The sequence below is a fragment of the Heliconius melpomene genome, chromosome 9 (genome assembly GCF_056956725.1).
Source record: "Heliconius melpomene rosina isolate 202511_hmr_F chromosome 9, ASM5695672v1, whole genome shotgun sequence".
Lineage (NCBI taxonomy): Eukaryota > Metazoa > Arthropoda > Insecta > Lepidoptera > Nymphalidae > Heliconius > Heliconius melpomene.
The window spans coordinates 3,426,206-3,447,962 of NC_140397.1; the positions used below are offsets into that span (position 1 = coordinate 3,426,206).

General features: G+C 30.8%; 2 protein-coding genes across 3 annotated transcripts; one reads left to right on the forward strand and one right to left on the reverse strand.

The window, feature by feature from the left end:
* Window positions 1-282: 282 nt before the first annotated feature.
* On the reverse strand, window positions 283-13,646 carry LOC146536203 (neuronal synaptobrevin-like). 2 transcript variants are annotated; one of them, XR_014878238.1, is made up of 8 exons: window positions 13,273-13,645; window positions 6,415-6,532; window positions 6,068-6,146; window positions 5,487-5,566; window positions 5,207-5,258; window positions 5,013-5,092; window positions 4,021-4,055; window positions 283-3,662 (listed from the first exon to the last, which is right to left on the reverse strand). XR_014878238.1 is itself a non-coding variant. In XM_085189879.1 (7 exons), coding segments are annotated over exons 1-6 (339 nt in total). In that variant the 5' UTR covers window positions 13,275-13,646; the 3' UTR covers window positions 283-3,662; window positions 4,021-4,047. The 2 variants fall into 2 exon arrangements, 1 of the variants encoding a protein (XP_085046005.1); XM_085189879.1 differs by lacking the exon at window positions 5,013-5,092 and having other exon boundaries at window positions 13,273-13,646.
* A 2,862-nt stretch (window positions 13,647-16,508) lies between these two features.
* Window positions 16,509-20,863, forward strand: LOC146536204 (uncharacterized). Its single transcript, XM_085190519.1, has 6 exons — window positions 16,509-16,533; window positions 16,693-16,736; window positions 17,824-17,968; window positions 18,308-18,740; window positions 19,293-19,390; window positions 20,064-20,863. The coding sequence occupies exons 1-6, from the start codon at window positions 16,509-16,511 to the stop codon at window positions 20,861-20,863; spliced, it is 1,545 nt and encodes a 514-aa protein (XP_085046645.1).
* Window positions 20,864-21,757: the final 894 nt, after the last annotated feature.

Here is a 21,757-nt window from a genome sequence, read left to right on the forward strand (position 1 = left end):
GTGGACAAGTCCGGAACGGAGTTGTCGGTATGATTCTACCCAATTGTCGACTACACATTTGAGATCAACATTCGAACTTTTTCCATATTTGTATTTACCGTATTCTGCTATATAACACACGTTTGTGGTTGACTTACCATTTGTGCTTCCCCTATAATTGTAATCTATATTTTAAAATGGTGTTTATGAAGATCAATGGTAACTGTAAGAAGACTTTTATTAGGTTTTCACCATCAACACTAAAACTGCCCAAGAATAAAGTAAAAATGAAAAACAATATAATTTTAATTTAAGTTGCTTTTATTTATTGAAGCAATAGTTACAATAATTAATACTATCGGTACATATAGAATTACATCATTAGTTCTATAGTTTTAAAATGAGATTACAGTGATTATGTTTGTGACTGTAACATACAATGGGTATATTTGAATGGTTTGCCTCTGCCTTTGCGGTTTTTTGTGACAATACCTAATTATAAATAGTCATATTTTTATACAACACTTAAATAAGTAGAATTTTCAAATACAACAGCTACAGCCTATAAAATCTAAACACACATTATATATCGAATATAAATTTAATCAAATGTATCATTAAAACGTTTTATAGTAGATACCTATTCTATATTGAAGTAGGTAAGATTGCAATGGCGTCAAGACGGTATTGATAAAATTGTGGGCTAATATGCATAGTTTTTTTAATGCTAGTAACACTCATATACAAATCGGCACGAAATAGCTTTGCTTTCGGTGTGGCCAACATTAAAAAATTATAATAACAATCGTACCATAACGATTATATGATACTACTTTAAATAGTTTTAATGATACATGAATGGGTAAATGACACTATGAACATTATAACTTGTTGATGACACGCTATTCAATTAATATATTTTCAATCTGAACAAAATATTTTATGTAATTGTAATAATTAAACGTAAAGTGAATTTCTTATAACTACAATAATAACATATTTAAATAAATTAAGCTGCTTAACTATAATATATTAGCCAAAACATTTATACACTACACTCGTTTTATAATGTCATTTAAAAATAATAACGGAAGCTAGCATTTAAACTTTAAAAAATCCAAATAATTTTGTATATATTTTTAAGTACATACATATAACCAAATTTATATAAAAAAATATTAAAACATTATATACATCTTTTAAAAATTAAATAATAGGTATATAGATATTTCTAATTTATTAAGATCTTAATAGTAAGCAAAATAATTATATGTACGTACCTATTATATTAAGTTTAGGGTAGTAAAGGCGAAAAGTATTAATTATTTTTGCATTTTATATCTACTATTTAAATAATAATTGTTTCATTACTTTTGTAGCACTATTAGGAATGTGAAGTGTCGAAAGCTAAAGATTTACAGCGCACAGATAATTTTTTCTCAAAAATTGATATGACATACCCTTTACTATTTGATAATTATATAATCTATGGTCCTAAATAAAAAAACATAAAATATATTTTACACAACAACTTTTATTTTATATAATTGTTTGTAAAAGTTTTTACTGTAAATATAAAGAAAACAGAAAATCTTTAGCCCTCAATAAGTAGATAAATATGGTTAAATATATAATTATATTTTACTATATAATTTAACGTATTGTTTTGTAAATATACCTTTTATGTTTTGTACTTTGTTTTAAATTATCATTATAAAATAAATAATTTCAAAATAAATTAAAACTTTTCCCCTTTACCTAGTTATGCTATGTTATGTCTAATTAAAGACATGTGGTGTGTTTTTATTTACCTTACAGTGAATTGAGGCCTCCATTTTTGAATGGTAAGAACTTTGAAACGCCTAAATAGAATTAAAATGAACACTTTTAAAACCAATGTTTTGTACTAAAATTAAAAATTTAGGCAGAATATTTTTATATCCTAATATAGATATTTTTCTTATAAAAACAAAAGCCAATTAAAATACTTTTTTATTATTTTTTTTTTTTTGAAAAGTTTCAACGATTCACACTCAACAATTTTAAGCCTTACCAGTTAAAAAACAGAGGCATATGGTTAAGTTTAATTTATATCTATACCCACGTTATAATTTTACTAAAATTCGATAAAACACCTATAATAAGAATCAACAATATCATAGTGCATTTATACGACTATAACGTAAAATTCTAATATGCCACAATATTTAATTTTCTGGATTTATCCACTATTTCTATTTATAACTCTAGCAACTTTCGTAGCTTACCATTGTTATAGTCAATAAGTCTGAAAAATTAATTTAAATATACTTACGTGAGACATATTTTGACTAAATTTTGGTACTTTCGACTCAATTCGATATAATTTATACAAACAATATTCTATTACAAAAAAAACATTTTTTTAAATATAGGATCGCATTTAGTTGGAAATGGAAAGTCGAGGTATTTATGTTTAATTACAATATTAAATAAATATTTAATTAAAAGCAGTATTAAAACAAAACATGTGAGTTTAAACACAATTTATATTATTTCTCTCTTAAAATATAATTAGTAATTTAAATTAAACATTGAAACGTGCTATAATATGTTTTACAATTAACTAGTACAAGCTACGTACAATTTACACACAGAAAAGATAAATATCGGATTATAATATTTTATTAACATTTCCCTATAAGTATAACAATAACGAATAATAATATGTTCGTTTATAATGATGATTAGCATAGACAGATGACTACTAAATCTACATTTATTCCATTAATGACTAGATCGTTTAAAAAAAAAATAAAAAAAAAGTGATTTTACAGTACGGCCAATAAGTCTTGGCTACTAGATGTAGACGGCTGTGTAGATTTTAGGATTTTTCTTATTTTTTAAATATTTTCTGGCCGAATGAACAATGCGCATATGCTCAGAAAACCTTACGTCAGAACCGCCAAGACTTGTTGACTGTACTGTACCATATATAATTTAAAAAATGCCTATACTTGGAATGGACCATTACAAACAACCTATGTACCTATTCAACATCTAAAAAGTGTTTATAAAAATATTGTAAGCATAACAAATAATTCATAAAGGGTATCAAAGTTCGACTATAAAGCTGGCGTCACACGGGGAATGTCACACCGTATATATTTTTAATATATATTATCTAAAAAACCTGTTAACCCAAAAACAATAATTTGAAACGGTGTGACGTCACAATCCCTACAAAGACGACAGAATAAGAAATATATGAAGTATAAAAATAAATGCGTTTACTAACAGTTCCACTTGAGAAACTTGGTCCAAATTTAAGAAAAAAAAAAGAAGATTAAATCCGTCTTATTTCTGAACACAATTTAAAATTACAAGATATGGTATATTTTTCGATAAGCCTTAGGTATCTATAATATGTATAGCAAATAGCGATATAATATGTTGTTACGATTTCACAAGGTAAATATTTTAACAAAGAAAGATCTTCTAAAAATACTCTAATTTAGCTGATAGTGACTAAAGGAGTCGGTACAGGACGAGTGATTTAGAAAATTTGTAAATATAGGAGAATCTATAATAAAATACACGCTGAAGATATGGATTATCAATTCTGAACGCTCAACGAGACTAATATAATTAAACAAACTATTTATTCTGTTGAAATTGCTGGGAGTTGTTGTTGAAATAGGTACCTGAAAATATAAGAAATTAAATCAAATTGAGCTTCACGCTGTATCCCGCACACAGCAGGGGACGTAATTGTGTGGGACGTGTTAAAACACTGTGTTCTCCAGTTTCCGTTGAATTTTTTGAGGCGGCATAGGCTTAACTTAACGCCGAGATTTTGCTTTGGTGACAGCGAAGAAATGAAAATATAAATAAAACATAATTATCTCTTCAGTGGGGCTCGAGCCGACAACCTTCGCTTTACACTCATACCCTTGTGCCCTTGCGCTACGACGGCCCCAATATGAAAATATAAGAAACTTAAATATATTTAAATATTTTTATATTAAGTGCAGTTATAATTAGCACAGCCTCTATACATACCTTGGCCTCTTTCCTCCATTACGATGTTTACAGACCTAGAAAATATTTTAAAAATTGTTAGTATAAAAAATAATTCACCTGAAATAAACATATGGAGATTTAATTTGTCTGTTTAGACGTAGGATATTTAGTATTATAAAAAGACAAAATGGAGATATTAGATTTTTCCTAATTATGAGATATTGGGATGTCAATTAATTATCTATGTAATTTAACAATGACATTTAGTTTAAAAGTTTTTTTTTTTTTTAAATCGAATAACTTATTCGATTGTTATCGATGTGAATCGATATCGTCACATTTCATTTAAGCAAAATTAGCGTTTATAGGGGGTAAGCGTAGCATTCTTGGAAGACAGTTAGAATATTATTATTATTAAAAATATTATAATTTATAGGGGACAATTGAGTATTTTTAGTACACATGGCTAGTTATAACAGCAATATTAGACACAAGATATCACAATAACAAAATAAGCTTAGGTTAGTTTGTGGGGTTGTTTTCATTGACAGCTTTTCAAATATAAAATGAAAAAATTTAATTATTTTTATTGTCGATATAATATTGAAAAAATTAATAAAGTTGTCAATGAAAACGTAATATAGTATCAGCTATGATTAAAGATATAGAAGACGGCATGAAACTTCAGAGACGAACGAATATACGAAGGAACAGTAGAACAGATAAAGCGAACACTTAGAACTCATACACAAGATTGTAACTAGGACAATTTGCAATATTTTATTTCTATAGAATTTCTGCAGAAATATCAATTTAATTGCAAATATGTCTTAATTACTCGTAGGACTGCATGGCCAGAATAATTTGGCATTAGTGAGAATTTTACAATTTTATTTTTATTATAAGTATATATTCTTTCTATTACTTTTACTTTTGCCAAGTTAATCCACATCAGCTTCACCAACAATGACACTGTCAACTTACCAAAATAGGGTTAAATATAAAATAGTAATAACAAAATAACAACATACGTTATATTACTATTTATATATTATAATAAGTAACTTCTAAATTAAACTGCGGTTACCGAAACTTGTTCACACAAAGTTGGCTGAAAATGTGAGAAAAAAATATGGCATGATTAGTCTAAAAACTTATTATGTAATAAAATAAACTTGAGAGCGACATGCTCTATGTGCGTATAGCGGCTAGTGGTGGAACTTACCAATAATTAAAGCTAAAATAATAATTCCAATGACTGCTGCGATTATCATCATCTGTAAAAGAAAAAAAATAATATAGAAGTAATATTCCAGTTAACAGATATAAATGAGAAAATCTATTTAAATTGTTTAATTGCAGGTCCCACACTCGGCTACAAACAAAGCTTTAAGCTTATTTACGTAAATGGCGTAAGAGCTAGACGATAGACGAATCTAACAATTTTGAATGAAACAAAAAAAATAATAGTTGTAATATAATAAAATAATTAAAAATCAAGTCACCTTTAAGTTCTGCAACCAGAATTTGCTTTTCAGTTTCCCTGCCTGCTGCTCGAATTGTGACGCGCCCTGCTGCAAAGCATCTAAAAAAAATAATCATGAATTTTGTTACTGTCTGTCTGTCTTTTACGCAATCAGGGCCAAGCGGCTAATTTAATTGTGATACAATACTCATATAGAGGTACTTGAGGGTCTCGGGATGAACATAGGATACTTTTTTTTCTCATATTTGTAATATTTTCGATATATACCCATATATTAAAATACTTATTCGTTTGACATGCAATTTATTCCGCCATGTTAATAATAACCGTCGCGTTGCTAAGCAACGATTTGTTGCAAAGTTTGTTGTTATAAAACGTCACCTAAAATGAGCTTGCTTAACGCATCTCTCTATTGAAAACTGAAAATATTTTAATAAATATTTGTATAGTTCAAGCGGGCGTAGCCGCGTTCGGGTCCACTAGTGGTTCTATAAACTACAAAAAAAATAATAATAGAAGCAATGTCTTTATACCGACTTATTGTACAAAATGTTTGTATAGCAAGTTAATTATATAAAAAACGTTATTAAACCACTTTACCTGCCCTGTCATCGAGCTCCGATAGCTTTTGATCTCTCTCTAGTACCTTCTCTACGTTTGTTTTCATTATATCAACCACCTGGGAAAGAATAAATAAATATTATGAAAACATTCAAAGCGAATCCGAGATTATATGTTATTCAAAAACAATTTCAAATAAAGATGATTTAGTACTTTAATAGAAATTAATTTATCTTTTATTTTTACTATGATTTTATGTTATAATTTACTTAATGTTTATATTTTCATTCATAAGGACTATAATAATTTCAAAACCTAAATTTGAAGAACTATGGCAAGTAAAAGCTAAATACTGTATTTATTACTTAAAAAGAAGAACACGTTACCTCATCCACTTGCGCCTGTGTCTGCTGCAAGCGGCGCTGGGCGGCGATCTGTTGTGGGGTTTTCGGGCCTCCTACCGGCATGTCATCGCCACCAGGCGCCAGACCTCCCTCTGTGGCCCTGAGGTAATGAAGTGAAAGTGAAAAATATATCGATATAAGCATAATATTCTGGTCCAACCACCAAAGACGCAAAAGACCGTGCAAAGTGGTTGTGGTAGGTTGAGTAGGAGGGCAGACCCTGGCTATAGCCGGGATTAATGCCAGGAGGAAGAAGAAGCGTAATATTCTGGTGTGACATTCAATTGTCAATATATTTTAAGTTTTAGAATCATAATTTGGAGAAACGTTGCCCACACTCAATAGCTTTATGTAGAGTCGCTTATACTATTTATGTTTAATAAATAAAATAACAATAAATAAAATAAACCTTTATTCGCTGACCATTTCAGAATAAACCATACAATAAAAATTTAAAAGACTTAAAAATTAAAAACATTTAAAAATTAATTTATTCTAGCAGCCAATTTTTTGGTCAGGTTGTCCCTCGACATAGGCCTCCCCCACCCTATTCAACTGTTCTCTGTTCCAAGTTAACCTTCTCCATTCTTTAATAGAATTCCTTCTCCTTCTGTTTAATAGAAATAACCAAATCCAACCATTTGTTACCAGTACTATTTACTAATTTTGTCCCTGTTGCAGAAAAATTAAAAAGTAAACTCCTTATGATGGTATAAAATGTATGAAAAAATTACAAACATATTATTAAAAAAAAGTTTTATACCGAAAAGCTTCAAGCTTTTCAGTTTAAGTCGAAAACTAGACTAGTCTAGACTAAGTTTTAAATATTAAAATATATATTTTAATAAAAGTGAATAAATATATATTTTAATTAAGATTAAATTTATAGTTCGGTCAAAGACATTACATTACTTTTTCCCCCTAAATGTTCTATACATTTGTGTTTCCGTCGAGACTCAGTAGATATCAAAGGATCGTTGACTTGTTTATGGTTTTTTTATTATTATTATTCAAATGTCATCGATCTACATTATATAAATTACTAATATGAAAAAGAGGCTAAAATAATAACATATCGTTTACGAATTTACCTTATTAACTAAAACCAAAATAATCAAAGACTTGTATTCATGAAATTGATTGTATTCTAAGTTTGCCACTTCCAAAATTTAAAGTATTTGTAAACAAAATTCTAACAAGTAAAGCTTATTACACTTAAGAAATAATGTCTACTGAATGTAATGCAGGATAGCTGCCAACTAATGTAATAGATTGTACCATTGACTTTGAAAAGAGCAACTGTTGAGTTTCTTGCCGGCTCTTCTCAGCAGAACTGCCTTCCGAACCGGTGGTAGTTCATTCGACGATTCATAAATTCCTTGTAATAGTTTATTTGAACCAAGAATATTTTGAATTAAATTGTTCTAAGTCGGTAAAAATAAATAATTAGTGTTTTGTAAGGAATTGGTGTTGGAAAATATGGAGTAATTCATATGTTAAAACTTCAGTATGAAATATCAAAATTAAAGCACTTTCTTTCTATTTAGGTATTTTTTTTATCTATAAAAACTATTCGAGAAATCTAATATCTCAAGTAAATTAAGTCAATCATGAATATGCTATCGTATTCTGAGATGATGCAAAATACTGCGTTGGTTGTTGCCATTCAACATTTTCAGAGGATTGAGGTAAACGGAGAGAGAGATTCATGAGGGAATAAGATATAAAATAATAATAATTTCGTGGAAGCTTAGTGAAATAAATGATTTCGTTTACAGAACTAAACTTCATAAGTTTTTATGAATGAACTTTAACAACATAAATATAACTTATAAAAGGTTCTTATTCCTACATACTATTTGGCAAGCTTTCTCCAAAGTGTTGCGCTCTACTTGGTCTGGTGCCAGGTCGTGCGTCCTTTACATGTAGTTTGAGTGGTCTCCAGCAGAAAGTGCAAGCTCAAGTGCTATTCGTTAAGCCCAAATATAAATGTCAATTTTATTAGTTAAAATTTATAAGTGTGCCTTTTCGTGGAAATTGTATGTTATGACAAAAAAGCAGAATAAATATTATATTATAAAAACCGGTTAAGTGCGAGTCGGACTAGCCCACCGAGGCTTCCACATATATTTCGGGAAAGGACAATTTATAAAATTTGTTTTATTGAAGTTTGCAGTCATTTTCTATGACACGAGCCACAACTATAAGCTTGCAATGAATAAATATAAAAGTCACCTTTAGCTTTTCATCTAGATTCAAATTATACTTTATTGCATATAATTATAATAAATATTTTAAGAGATATCATTGATTCAAAGGCTAGTCTAGCCTACATGGCCTACGAGCCGAAAAAACCGACCCGAACGGACAGACGATGTTGACGGTTTTGCAAATTTTCATACATTTTCCATATAGTGTTAATTTTTTTGTCGTTATTTGCTTTTTATTATTAATTCATTTTTTTTTCGATTTTCTTCGCTTATTGGCGTAGTAATTTTAAATTTCTTGCTTTGGTTAAGTTTCGTTTTATTCTGGTGTTATATTTCGCGTTATTTTTAATTTTAATACTTTTAAATTACGTTCATTTTACGTTGATAATATAGCTAATTTCGTTTTGTTTTAGTTACGTTATTTTATTAATATTTTTCTTTTGTTATGTTTACTTATCCTTTTTTGTTCATTTCAATTAGTTAGGTACTTTATCTAATACCAGTATTTTAGAAATAATTAGGCTTTTTTAGTATATCCCGCCCAAAACAGTTTCCTCTGAATTCCGGAGACATGCGCGTGTTGATTTGCGGAACGTCACCAAAGCCAAGAAATGAAAATATACATTTAAATTAATGTTTAGTTTCCTCGAGTGGGGATCGAACCTACAACCAGTCGCGCTTAAAGTCACACACTTGTGCCCCTGGCCCTGGCCCCACGACTGGCCTCAATTATGCTTATTACTTTTGACAAAAAAATAAACAAATATTGAATTCACAAAATTGAGTTTATATTTGAAAATATGATAAAATAAGAAAAAGTTTCTGGTAGATAGGTATACAAGACGCCATAAGAGCATCTCTTAGCTCAAAAGGCTCTCTTCACTTTTAATTAGAATTTGCTATAAGGTTAAAACTGGCGACGGTGATATGTTCCGCTTCTATTTAATTTTCATGAATTTTAATTAAATGTTCTTGAAAATATTGCTACCACGTTATCATCACGCAGGTCTTTGTAACCATACGGGCGGAGGAAACTTAGTGTTTAATTACTCCGTTACCCACTTTCCACCAAATTGTCGGAATCTAACACCGCGCTTAGCCTTGTTACCAGAGCGAAGAAATGAAAATATTAATAAATAATAATACATTGCCCCGAGTGGGCATCGAACCCACTATCCCATAGTTATGATAAAAAAAATCTAATAAGATATATTATTTGTCATATCGCCTGAGCTAGTTTTATGTCTAAAATAATTTATATATCATTATATTGTTTTTTTTTAATGAAATATGAGAATAAAAATAAAAGCCTGAGTATTGAACTATATCAGTTCTCTTTGTTTGTTTTTGACGATTTTATTCAAACAAAAGTTAATGAGCTTTCGGAAAAATTAAAATACAATGAAAAGCTTTACGTTTATTATCGATATTGAATATTTTTTAGTTTTCTGCTTTATTCCGTATAGCAGGGTAGACAGAGTGAACCTTGTATTAAGACATTTCTGTTATTGGACAAAATTAATAGAAACATTGCGGGTGAATTTCAGCACTAGCATTGTTTAAGTTTTAGATTTGATTGAACCTACTACCACCGCGTGGTTAGTTAGACATGTTCGTTCTTCGCTTTGACTTAAAGACTTTTTATTATTTATAGTGCCCATGTTACACTTCTTTATTACAAAAACAAATACTAATATAATAATACTAGCGGATGCGCGCTGCTTCGCGTGCTTATTTGCTCCCTTAGGGATAAATTCTAATATACCTATAAAAATCGGTGGCGATTTAAGTAAAAAATCCATACAAACTTTCAACCCCTATTTCACCCGTTTAGGGTTAACATTTTTCGAAATCCCTTCTCAGTGGATGTCCAGATTACGAAAGTAAACATCTGTCCAAATTTCACGTTTCTAAGCACAGCGGTTACGGCTGTGCGCGCGTCTTACTTCAGTCAGTGAGGACAAGTGCTTTTATATATATAGATAATTGTAGGTAGGTATGTATATTATTTCAAACCATAATTTTAACATTATACCAGCTTTATATTTGACTTTAGTTTAATATTTGAGTTTCACATAACATACGAAAATTTAAACTCTCCTCTATTCAGGCGAATTAACAAAACATTCCTTTGTCCTAAAAACATACAAAAGATAACATCACAAATGGAGTTCAGACCCGCATTCGAATTAATGCTATGTAGACCAGATTTAAATCAGTTAAACTACTGAAGTGACATATATTTTAAGTCATTTTTAAATCTAATTGGTCTTTTATTAGCTCTACGATATGTTTATTTAAAGACTAGTAACAGCCCCTGTGTGGTTTGGTCTGCTTCAAATTTGAACAAACAGGAAGATAGAAACATTTTAAATTTAAATTTATTAATATCTTGTAAATAGCATTTAGACAAACATGGTTATTTTGACATTAAAAAAATATAGTTAAATTTTATTTATATTTCCCGCTTCTGAGTAAAATTCTAAATCAGCAAAAATGTTATGTTTATTATGAAGAAAAACCTCCTTTTTTCAGCTTCACGTTGCATTCCGTATATAGGAGTAAAGAGACAACTTAAAGTCATGACATTCTGTTATAAAGTCAAGTCACTTTATGTTAATAGAAATAGACATCCATAAATAGAGTCCAACCTAACTACGTACGTAGATTTAAATGGTATAGGCTGAATAGGAAACGTCCCTAGGGGGTATCTAGATAATTTCGAAGTATTTAATTTCCATTAAAATACTTTTGAGGCCAGTTGTGGCGCAAGGGCAAAACGTGTGACTCTAGAACCGACTGGTTGTGGGCTCGATCCCCATTCGAGGAGATGAAATGTTTATTTAAATTTATTTCCATTTTTCGCTCTGGTGTCAAGGCAATGCTCGTCGTTGAGTTCTGCCATTCAGCACGCAATGCTTATAGAATTAAGCGGAAAGTGAGGAACGGAGTGTCTTAACACTAGGTTCCTCCTGCATACCCTGTGTGTGCGGGATACTGCGTGAAGCTGTTTTTTTTTTTTGATTAAAAGTGTTATATAGGTAAGCACATAAGATATTTTTTTTAAATAGTAAACCACGACTATTTTGTTATCTATCTATCTATCTATCACTTTACTAAATTGAATAAATATATAATTATGTCAAATGGAATCTGATCAAAGAAGGGTGATGGTGGAGTGGTGGTAGACTAAATATTCAATCTCTCTCGTATGTTCCATTTAAGTTTCCAGATCTGCCGAATTATCGTTTCCTTATACTTTATCATGAATTTCCTATAAGCTACTGGGAAAACTACCGTTGATTGAAGAATCAATACTCAGTTCGTTCTGTATTTATATAAGTGGCTATGAACATGTTATTTCTTTTATAAAAATGCAACATATAACTATATGTTTAAAGAAATATTCTACAACTAGTTTTGCATACTATAGCTATACAAAAAGGTATGCTGTAACTCTTATGAAATATTTTCTTAAAGCACTATTAGCATTTATAGAGTTTCGTAGTACAAGCAAGTAATTTCTTAAACATAACCAAGACTGTTTTTCTAAGGCTTAGCTAAGATTATATAAGTAAGTATAATACTAAAAGTTAATGTTATAATCATAGAATACCCTACCATATGTAGATTTTTTTCACGCTGTATCCTGCACACAGAAGGATAGGCAGAGGGAACCTAGTACTAAGATACTCCCTTCCCCATTTTCACTGAATGCCGGAGGCGTGTAAAGAGGCGAAATTTTTGGCTTCCATATGGATATTAAACATACATATATACTCTACTATATATAGATAGAGAGGCAGAAGGGTTGCGATGGCAAGGCTCATGAAATTCAAGAGCCTTATGGCTCGAGTAAAGCGCTATATCGACGTTTTCTTTGAAAACTACCATTAAGAGTCTACGAGAGCTCGTCCTATACATATTATTAACTATTGTAGTAAATCTTGTTAGTTAAATGTATACTTATAGCTGTATCCCGCATATACGAGGATAGGCAGAGAAAACCTAGTGTTAAGACACTCCGTCCTCCATTTTCCACCACTGGAGCAGAGCAAAGAAAATGGAAATATTATATATTTTATTTCCTTGAGTGAGAATCGAACCTGTTGCGTTTACAATCACATTATGTATACTTATAAATAAAAAAAATATATATATTTATTTTTTAACTTAATTATTTAACCGGTCAACAGGCGGAATGCTTCCTGTGTTATCCCAACAAGTATTACGTAATATATAAGATAATAAAATTAGGAATTTAAACATTATAATTTAATTAGAGATAGTGTATCAATTTTTTTAGGATGTAATCGTCATAATATTTAACTATATTTATTGTACAGGAATTGTTTAAATTTTGTCTTATTAATTAGAAATCTAATGCACATTATATTATTTAAAGAAATCAATATTTTTCTTCACAGTGTCGACACTTTTAGTATTTAATCAAAAACCAATATTAATAAATATTAATACATATGGATGTTTACGTGGTATGGGGATCTATAATGTGATATTTAAAATAAATAATTGAATTATATCCAATCAAGGCGTTTTCTTCTCGATATTGGCGTTCACTTTTCTATATTATTCAAAATTTTAAAACAAAAACTTAAATATTACTTACATATTAGCTGCTGTGTTTTTTCTAGCAGATGAAGAAAATCCGAAAGTATTTCACAGATGGTTATCTAAATCTTCATTCACTTTAGACACCCCGACCTATGCACCTTCACTGCCCGAGCCCAAATGAATGTGCTTTATGAATGGGACGCTTACTAGGTTTTCCCCACAAGTATATCGGACAACCTATTTTTAGTACAGCCTTTTATACTACAAAAAGAGGTTCCCAAGGTTCCTAAGCCAAGTAACCCGCGTTCCGGTGACTCCAAATCGACACTAATGTGGTTTAGTTGGGAGAACAATGCTCAAATACGTGGTATTAAATAAAATATAGACAGATCAGAAAACCTTCCGTGACGAGTTACCACATTTGCATGGAAGAGGGCGCGTCTGTGTATTCCCTTATAGGAACAAATGGTCTAAAAATACCATCGAACAGTTTAGACGAAACTTAACTTTATCTTAAATAAGTATAAAGTTCAAATTTCTATATAACATCAAAGTGGGGGGATTGGTGTGTGAGTTTTTTTGAGTTTGTGTGTGTTTAAGTCGACGCATGCGTATTTCAGGGGGGAGATGAACAAAAATCAATTCGGGTATGTGGGTGTTACGTAATAATATAGACAAGTTTGCGTTGGCGACTGTTCTATATTAATTAGAGTTAATCTTATATTAATATCTGTATAGCTTTAGGGTTAAATTTTTAATAAAAGAAAAACAACACAAATGTAGGTAAATGTTATAAGAAAAAGTCGACGTTTGCTCTTTTGTATTTATTGATCGGTTGCCCTTTTAATTCGCTGTATAGTTCACTATCGTGTATATATGTGAATGCTAAAATATGATTATCTACTCATAGAGTTTAGAGCCTTGAATTTGAATATAGATGATATAACAACTAGAAATAAGAATAAACATTGAATTTACCTAAATAAAAAAAATAAAATCAGCTTCATATTGTATCCTGCACACAGCAGTGTAGGCAGGGGCAACCTAGTGTTAAGACACTCCATTCATCACTTTCTCCTGAATTTTTCCAGCCATTGCGTGTTGAGCGGCGGAACTTAACGCCGGGTTTTCGCCTTAGTGTAAGTTCAATATATTAATTAGTAACTTGGGGCAGTAAAGCAAATAAAAAAAGTAAATAATTCATTATATCATATATAATGTGTAAATTTACTTTATATCATTTATCCTTTCCTGTGTGGGCGAGATAACGCGTGTTTCAACGTCGTTACCCGCTTTCAGAATATTTCAAAGTTATATTTGACAAGCTTGTTGGTTTTGCGGTCGCTGACAATGGTTAAGCCCTAGTAATTTTCATTAATCAAGCGTGAACTTCAAGAGAGTTAAAATTTTTTTACATTATGATAAAATATTGATATAAAATGTATGTATTTGAAGGTCGTGTAAATAAAACCTCATAGTGATGCAATTGAGAAGCTAGTTATTGTAATGGCGATGGTAGTGGGTTTGATCTCCATTAGGAATCACCATATATTTGTATTATTAGCTAACTTAAAAAGAATAACTATTTAACAAGAGTTCTCAGCTTAGCTCTTAGCGAGATAAACTATTCGTAAATATTACATATACTTTTTGCATTTAGTTTTATAGGCATCAGAATAGAAATTATATATAATTTGATTTTGATAATTCAGTTAGAAAAGGAAAAGTAAGACAGGTCGTTTTCTTCCTCATAACATTGTAAGCAGAGGGAACATAGTGTTAAAGCACTCTGCTACCCACTTGCTGTCCATTTTGTGACTGATTGCGTGACTGATTGCTTATCATAGCGAGGAAATGAAAATAAGTAATTCCGAGAGGGAATCGAACCCAAAACCTTCGCGTTCAAACGCTTAAACGCCTCGCCAGTGCGCCACGACGCGACGCCCTCAAAAAGAATATGTGATTTCATTTAATATAAATGAAAATTATAGAAAATGCATATGCAAATTCTAACTAACTGCGAACAGTTAGTAGAAGTATAATATTTTTCTTCAAAGAAAATAGCGTTTATTCGTCTACGTACTTTTATATGTATTTATAATACGAAATGCTAGTTCAGCTTTCTCGGTCGTGGAGCGTTTTCGAGTGAAGATTATGATTGGTATGACGGAGAATGCATCCCTTGATGCTATTTTTAGCTTAACGTTGCAAAGCTTTTATAAGATTTTAGCGTTTTATATAGAAGAAAATAAATGTATTTATGGGTATTTTAAAATATTTATTTTAAACACAAAATTTTTTTAAGAATTCTGGAGGAGGTGTTGCCTAGGGGAATTCAACGCTGTTTGCCTCAACACCTGAGGGATTAAATTAAAATATTAATTATTTCATTTCCTCGTGTTGAAATCGAACCCATAACCTTTTGTGTTTACAGTCACATTTTGTGCTCTTGCGTCACCACTGGTCTCAAATGTATAAAAATATAAATATACAAATATCTGTCCTGTTCCTTATCCTGTTGCATATTTTATTCCCAAGGTCACGCTTTCCCGCACAGAAGGGTTGACAGAGGGAACCTAGAAATGAGAAACTCCACTCTCCGCCCAATTTTCGTGATGTAGCACGTTGACTTTCCGGGCTCAACGCCGCGCTTTTCTATAACACTGTCAGGATAAATAATATTAACATAATTTTACAAAATCGATGTCATCTATTCTGTTTACTGTATCTAAAGACTAATTCTTCTATTCTAATTGTGCAACGTTTGTTTGGCCTTCGTTTCAAAATATGTAGGGTCAAGGTAGTGTGATCATCTTCTCATGGTTGGTAGTAAGTTTTACCAAATAATTTCTATGTATTAGAAATTTAACCATTTTTGTTTTTATATAAAAGGAAATTTATGCTACTAAAAAAAAATCAGCTTCACGCTGTATCCCGCACACAGCAGGGTAGGCAGAGGGAACCTAGTGTTAAAACACTCCGTCCCCCACTTTCTACCGAATTCTGGAGGCATTGCGTGTTGAGTGGTAGAACTCAACACCGCTTATACTACTATTAAATTATTTATTTATTTCTATAAAGTTTTAAAGTATTAGTAATACAATTACATGCTTACATACATACCTATTAAAATTATTTGATAATTTCATAATATTTAGATTTAAGAAATATTTTATTTCGCTATAAGTATTCAGAATTAAGAGAGAGAGAGTTAATTGTGTTTTATTCGTAAAATATCGAACGTATGTAATAAAATCTAATATCAATATGAAAAAATAATATCGATCAGTAATGTTTTATGACTCACTGTACATAGGTAAGTGTTTTGTAAAAGAATTCAATTTTTAACGGTATTGGTTTTTTATATAAAATTACATCCAAATAAATATTTTTAAATTCATTTTAATAATCTTCATTAAAAAGAATAAGTTTTTTTCTATTTATTAGTTCATTATTTTGATTGTGTCTGTTTCAGGTATATTTTTGATACCTTGTCCTTCAAAGCAGCATTTTGTTTGGGTACGTATGTTTATGCTACAAAGTTCATATTAATTAATCTGGCAAATTATTCTCTTCCTCATTATGTTTTATATTTCTACATACATATATTTGTATCAGAATGTCACGTAAACGTCACGGTAATCTAGACATTGAAAATATATTTTGAAAAATATTATTAATAATCTTGAATATGAAAACATTAAAATTATAGTGTTGTAATAATAAATGTTGCAAAACTAAAAACGAATGAGAACTCACCTTTTCAAACATGGACATGTTCTAACGCTCATTGAAATAACAATTTCTAAAATAATTGTAATTTTATGAAAGCGTGAAGATACTAAATCAGCTTCAAGCTGTATCCCGCACAGAGCAGAGTAGGCAGAGAGAACCTAGTGTTAATACACTCCGTTCCCCACTCACATCTGTTCACAATTTGTACGTTTTAATACAAATTATAAAAATATCGTTGTTATTTCAATCTCCAAGCATTTTGTTATTCCAAAAAAAAAAAAACTCAAATGTCATTCCACATTTGAGGATAATTTATCACGCGTGGGAAGTTTAACAGTTCATTACTTCATGATAAAGGTCACTCACCATTCGAGCGTACTCATATACTTTACATATCATATTTTAGAGACCTATTTTCTTATTTAATATATTTTATTAGTTAGTAAATTTGCGAAAAACAATATTAATTTAAGACATTTTTATAAAGTAGCTAAACATTACCTTTTCTGGTCCCTTTACCTTTTCTGGTAACAAGGCCAATTCCTACCGGAGTGTGTTGGCACTAGGCTCCCAAATTCTCTCTGCTTATCCTGCTATGTGTGTATGTCTTAGTGGGAAAAAAGATGGTGATATAAGTGGCTTTGCTGCCTACGTCCATAAAAAGCGTTTCTTACCTTCGTTATAGTAGTCTCTACCGTATTTGTATTCATTTAATTCACAATATTTTTTAAAAAACCATATAAAGATTGAACATAGCGGTATTTGAACCGACATTTCTCGGAAAGCGTTCAGGCGTACTAACCACTAAGCCATAATAATATAATTATGGCTTCTAAGAGTGGAATAACACTGTTAAAATTTTTTTTTTCAGCCTTTACATTGGTGTCTACTAGCTGACATTTGCAATCACACTTGGATCCCGGAGTGTGGCACTGAAAATGAGCAGAAGACGTCCAATAGAAGATTATTCATTGACGAATGCGATATGTACGAATATAATTGCGATTTTGAGAGTGGTGTGTAATGTTTGTACATCAAAGTTCAATTCGTGATATTTATTTCTTACTATATATTACTTTATTTTCTAATATTCTCTTAAGAAATTATCCACCCATCCATCCATCCATCAGCCTTTCAACGTCCACTGCTGGACATAGGCCTCCCCTAATTCTCCTGCACCCTTTGTATCCAGCGGATTCCCGCTGTCTTTTTAAGGTCGTCGGTCCACCTGGTCGTCCATTATCCACCCAATAAAATGTTAATTATTTATCTTTAAAAAAAAATACTACGATAAATTGACGTATTTTTTAAAATAAATATTAATTTATAGTTTCTAACATGTTTTATTTTTGCAGACTATTTTGCCATTAACTATTCAGAGTGCTTTATCGTGCCAGTAACGCAGTGTCCGACGCATCCACCTTGTCCTTCAATCCCAACATGTCCTGACCATCGATTTCATAGAATGGGAGTTAAGTATCGATTCCTACCATCCAGAAGAATGGTTGAAAAGCCTAGAAGTACAACAAAGATTAATCTACCAGCTCATATGTTGAAAGGAAAAAGAAGATACTCTCCAACATGGAAAAAGAAAAAAAGGCGGACGAGTATGTCGACTAGCAAATTGACAACGGTGAAAACGAAGACGAAGAAGACAAGCCCTAAGAAGGTTAGGACAGTAAAACTGAAAAAAGAAACAATAATAAAAAATAGAAAAAAAATGGTAAAAGTTGTAAAGGGTTTTATTAAAAAGAAAATAAATAACGATAAATCTGATTTCTTAGAATAAATTGTGAGTCGATTCATATAAAAAAGAAAAATATATTATTTATGGAGCATAAAACGTAAAGTCTTTTAAATGTGAATAACATAATAATTTTAATGCAGTGAAATATTCAATTCGTCTAAAAAAATAAATGTTCGTGGCATAATAAAAACTGAATTATATTTTTTCTATCAGAAAGCGCCACAGAAAGATGTTAGAGCAATTACTGAATTTAATTTTACTTTTAAATTTATGGTACAGATTCACTTTAGAACATTACATACCGGTAGGCCATTATATTTTTATAAATATAAACTTTAACTTTAATTATAAATAAAAAACTATTTAATGTCTGTTTTATCATTGAGGCCAATGGTGGCGCAGAGGCTCATGCCTGTCCACGACATGTTCCACCTGTCGCGTTTACACCAGGAAATGAAATATCTAATATTTTCATTTCTTCGCTCTAGGGTCGAGGTGAAACGCGGCGTTGAGTTCCGCTGATTAATTAATTGATTACTTTACTATTGTTAGCCACCAAAATTCTGCCTATTTGCGCAAACTTGCAATCATAGCTGGGCACCCATATGTGGATTCGAAACCAACTTAAAACATAACAGAATGTTTTTGGATGAATGTGATATGTTCGAATACAATTGTGACAATCAAAAAGGTATGCCTCTTTTATTTTGTTAAATCGATATTTGATGAGCCTCGTGTGGCGATGACGCTCATGTTATAGATGTTCTTTTCTGTTACATAAAAAGATTTTGTAAAATATAAATGTAAATAACATTTGAAAATTTATTTATTTATTTATTTATTACTTAGCATTGGCACAGGTGTGATTGTAAACGCGATGGTTCTGGTTTCGATTGTCACTTGGGGGAATGAATTATTATTTATTAAATTATTTTTTGCTCTGGTAACAAAGCAAAACGGGCTGTTAAGTCTCGCCTCATGACCCAAAAGGAGGGGATGGAGTGTCTTAATATTAGGTTCCCTTTGCCTACCCTACTTATATGTTTGATACTGCGTGAAGCAGAAAAAAAAAATAGCATCATTCTAAATGGTGCTAGTATGATATTATTTTTACAAAATATTTTTTTCTATTTTAAGAATGATGTTACAGATAATACATAATTTTGTCCAACAGTTGAAGTTTGTCCACTATTTTTATAGTTTTAATTTTTGTTTTGTATATCGTCATTTTATGGTGAAGAGAGTAAAGTCACATATTTGGCCAAAGTAAAATACATGTTTGAGTCGTGGCTTGAGTCTCTTTACCACCAAAGTGACGATATTACAGTATATTTCATTGAAATAAATTTACAATAATTTGACAGTGTATTATCAAACTAGAATGGATAATAATTGTTCTGAAGCAACTATGGAAACTTCGACTAATCCTACACAAACATCACCAATGGAACATTCTTCGTTGAACGAAACTTCACAAACTACCGTCAACACTTCAACTACAACAGAAATGACCACCACTAAGCTAGTCACCTCCACACAGAAAACAGCTAGTGATGTAACTACAGAGAATATAACAAATTTGACTGATTCTACTACACAAAAAATAATTACTTCAGAATCAACAATAAGCGAGACGACAACTAACGCAACAATACCTACAATTCAAACAACAATACCAACAACTGAAGAGACAACAGAATTATCAACAAGCGAAAGTAAAAATGTGTTAAACGAGACTAAATCTATTTTAACATCATGTACTGCGCGTCCTTTTAATGCAACGACCCCGCAAAATAGTTTAGATACAAGTGTTAGTTCAACTACTCATACAACAATGGAAATTACTATAACAATCACTTCAACGCCATCCAGCTCACATAAATATATTCCTTTTGTTGAAACATCAACAACAACCAGCATAACACAGACTTTCTCTGATCCTTGTGAGATATATCCAAAACATTGTGACAGACCAAAAACATGGGAAACCACACTCAAAGGTGAAACAAGAGATTTCTTCCAAATACTTAAAGCCCGTTTCGGAAATCGCTTTAGGATTTTAGAAGACACAACCCACTGGCCTCGGCGAGTAACTCCGCATGTAAATGATGTCGATGATGATTTTCAATTTGGTCATCATAATGAAGGCAAGGAATTTGATTAAGCAATTAGAGTATAAAAGAATTCTTTTTTAAATGAAGTTTCCTCTCACTATAAGATTAACCTTGAGATGTAATTAATCTAAAATCGTGAGAACACACGTATTAGACTGTCACCAGTATTGTAATTAATGTTTAATATCAAGGTACCCTATACGAAGATAAAAAGCTGATAACGTTTTCATTGTTCTGTTTAATTTAAGGTTTTTTAAATGGAATGTATACAAAATACGAATAATCTGAAAATTTTCTGACCATTTTATCAATTATATATAATTTGCATATATTTAATAGAATAAGAATTGTGCTAATGCTAACCATAGAAAAAAAATATTGTGAAGTTGTAATGAAATTGAAATATAGGTGACGTAGAAAAGAGAGTCAGGAGATTTGTCTCTTCGTCTCATTGAAAAACAAATAAACGGAAAGGAATACTGGAAGCGTTTGCTGTATTTCTAAAGATTTTTCCCCTATAGGTACAATTTAAGTATAAATTCTGGCATATATTTGTGAATTATCAAAAAAGTGTTTATCACTAAAACAAGTACTTAACCTTTTATTAATTTGTAAACAAATTGCCAGCATCTGTTTATTTTTAATAGGCTGTTTCCGCTTAGTGAGGCAGCGAGGCACGTACTCGTAGTCACATGTTAGGTAACCTCGTTAAAATTGCATTGAACTTGGCCCCGCTGGCTGCTTGAGAAATCGTTATATGAATATGTAAGGGAAGTTTGTATAGAAAAAATATTTGCTCTACCGCTATTCTTTTTTATAGTTATACGGCTGTTTTATCAATAAAAAATAAGCTTTGTGCTATACTTTAAGTATTATAATTTGGATATTTTTAAATCGACTACGAAGGTTAATTTTATTATCCTAATAAGACCTTATTTAATTTC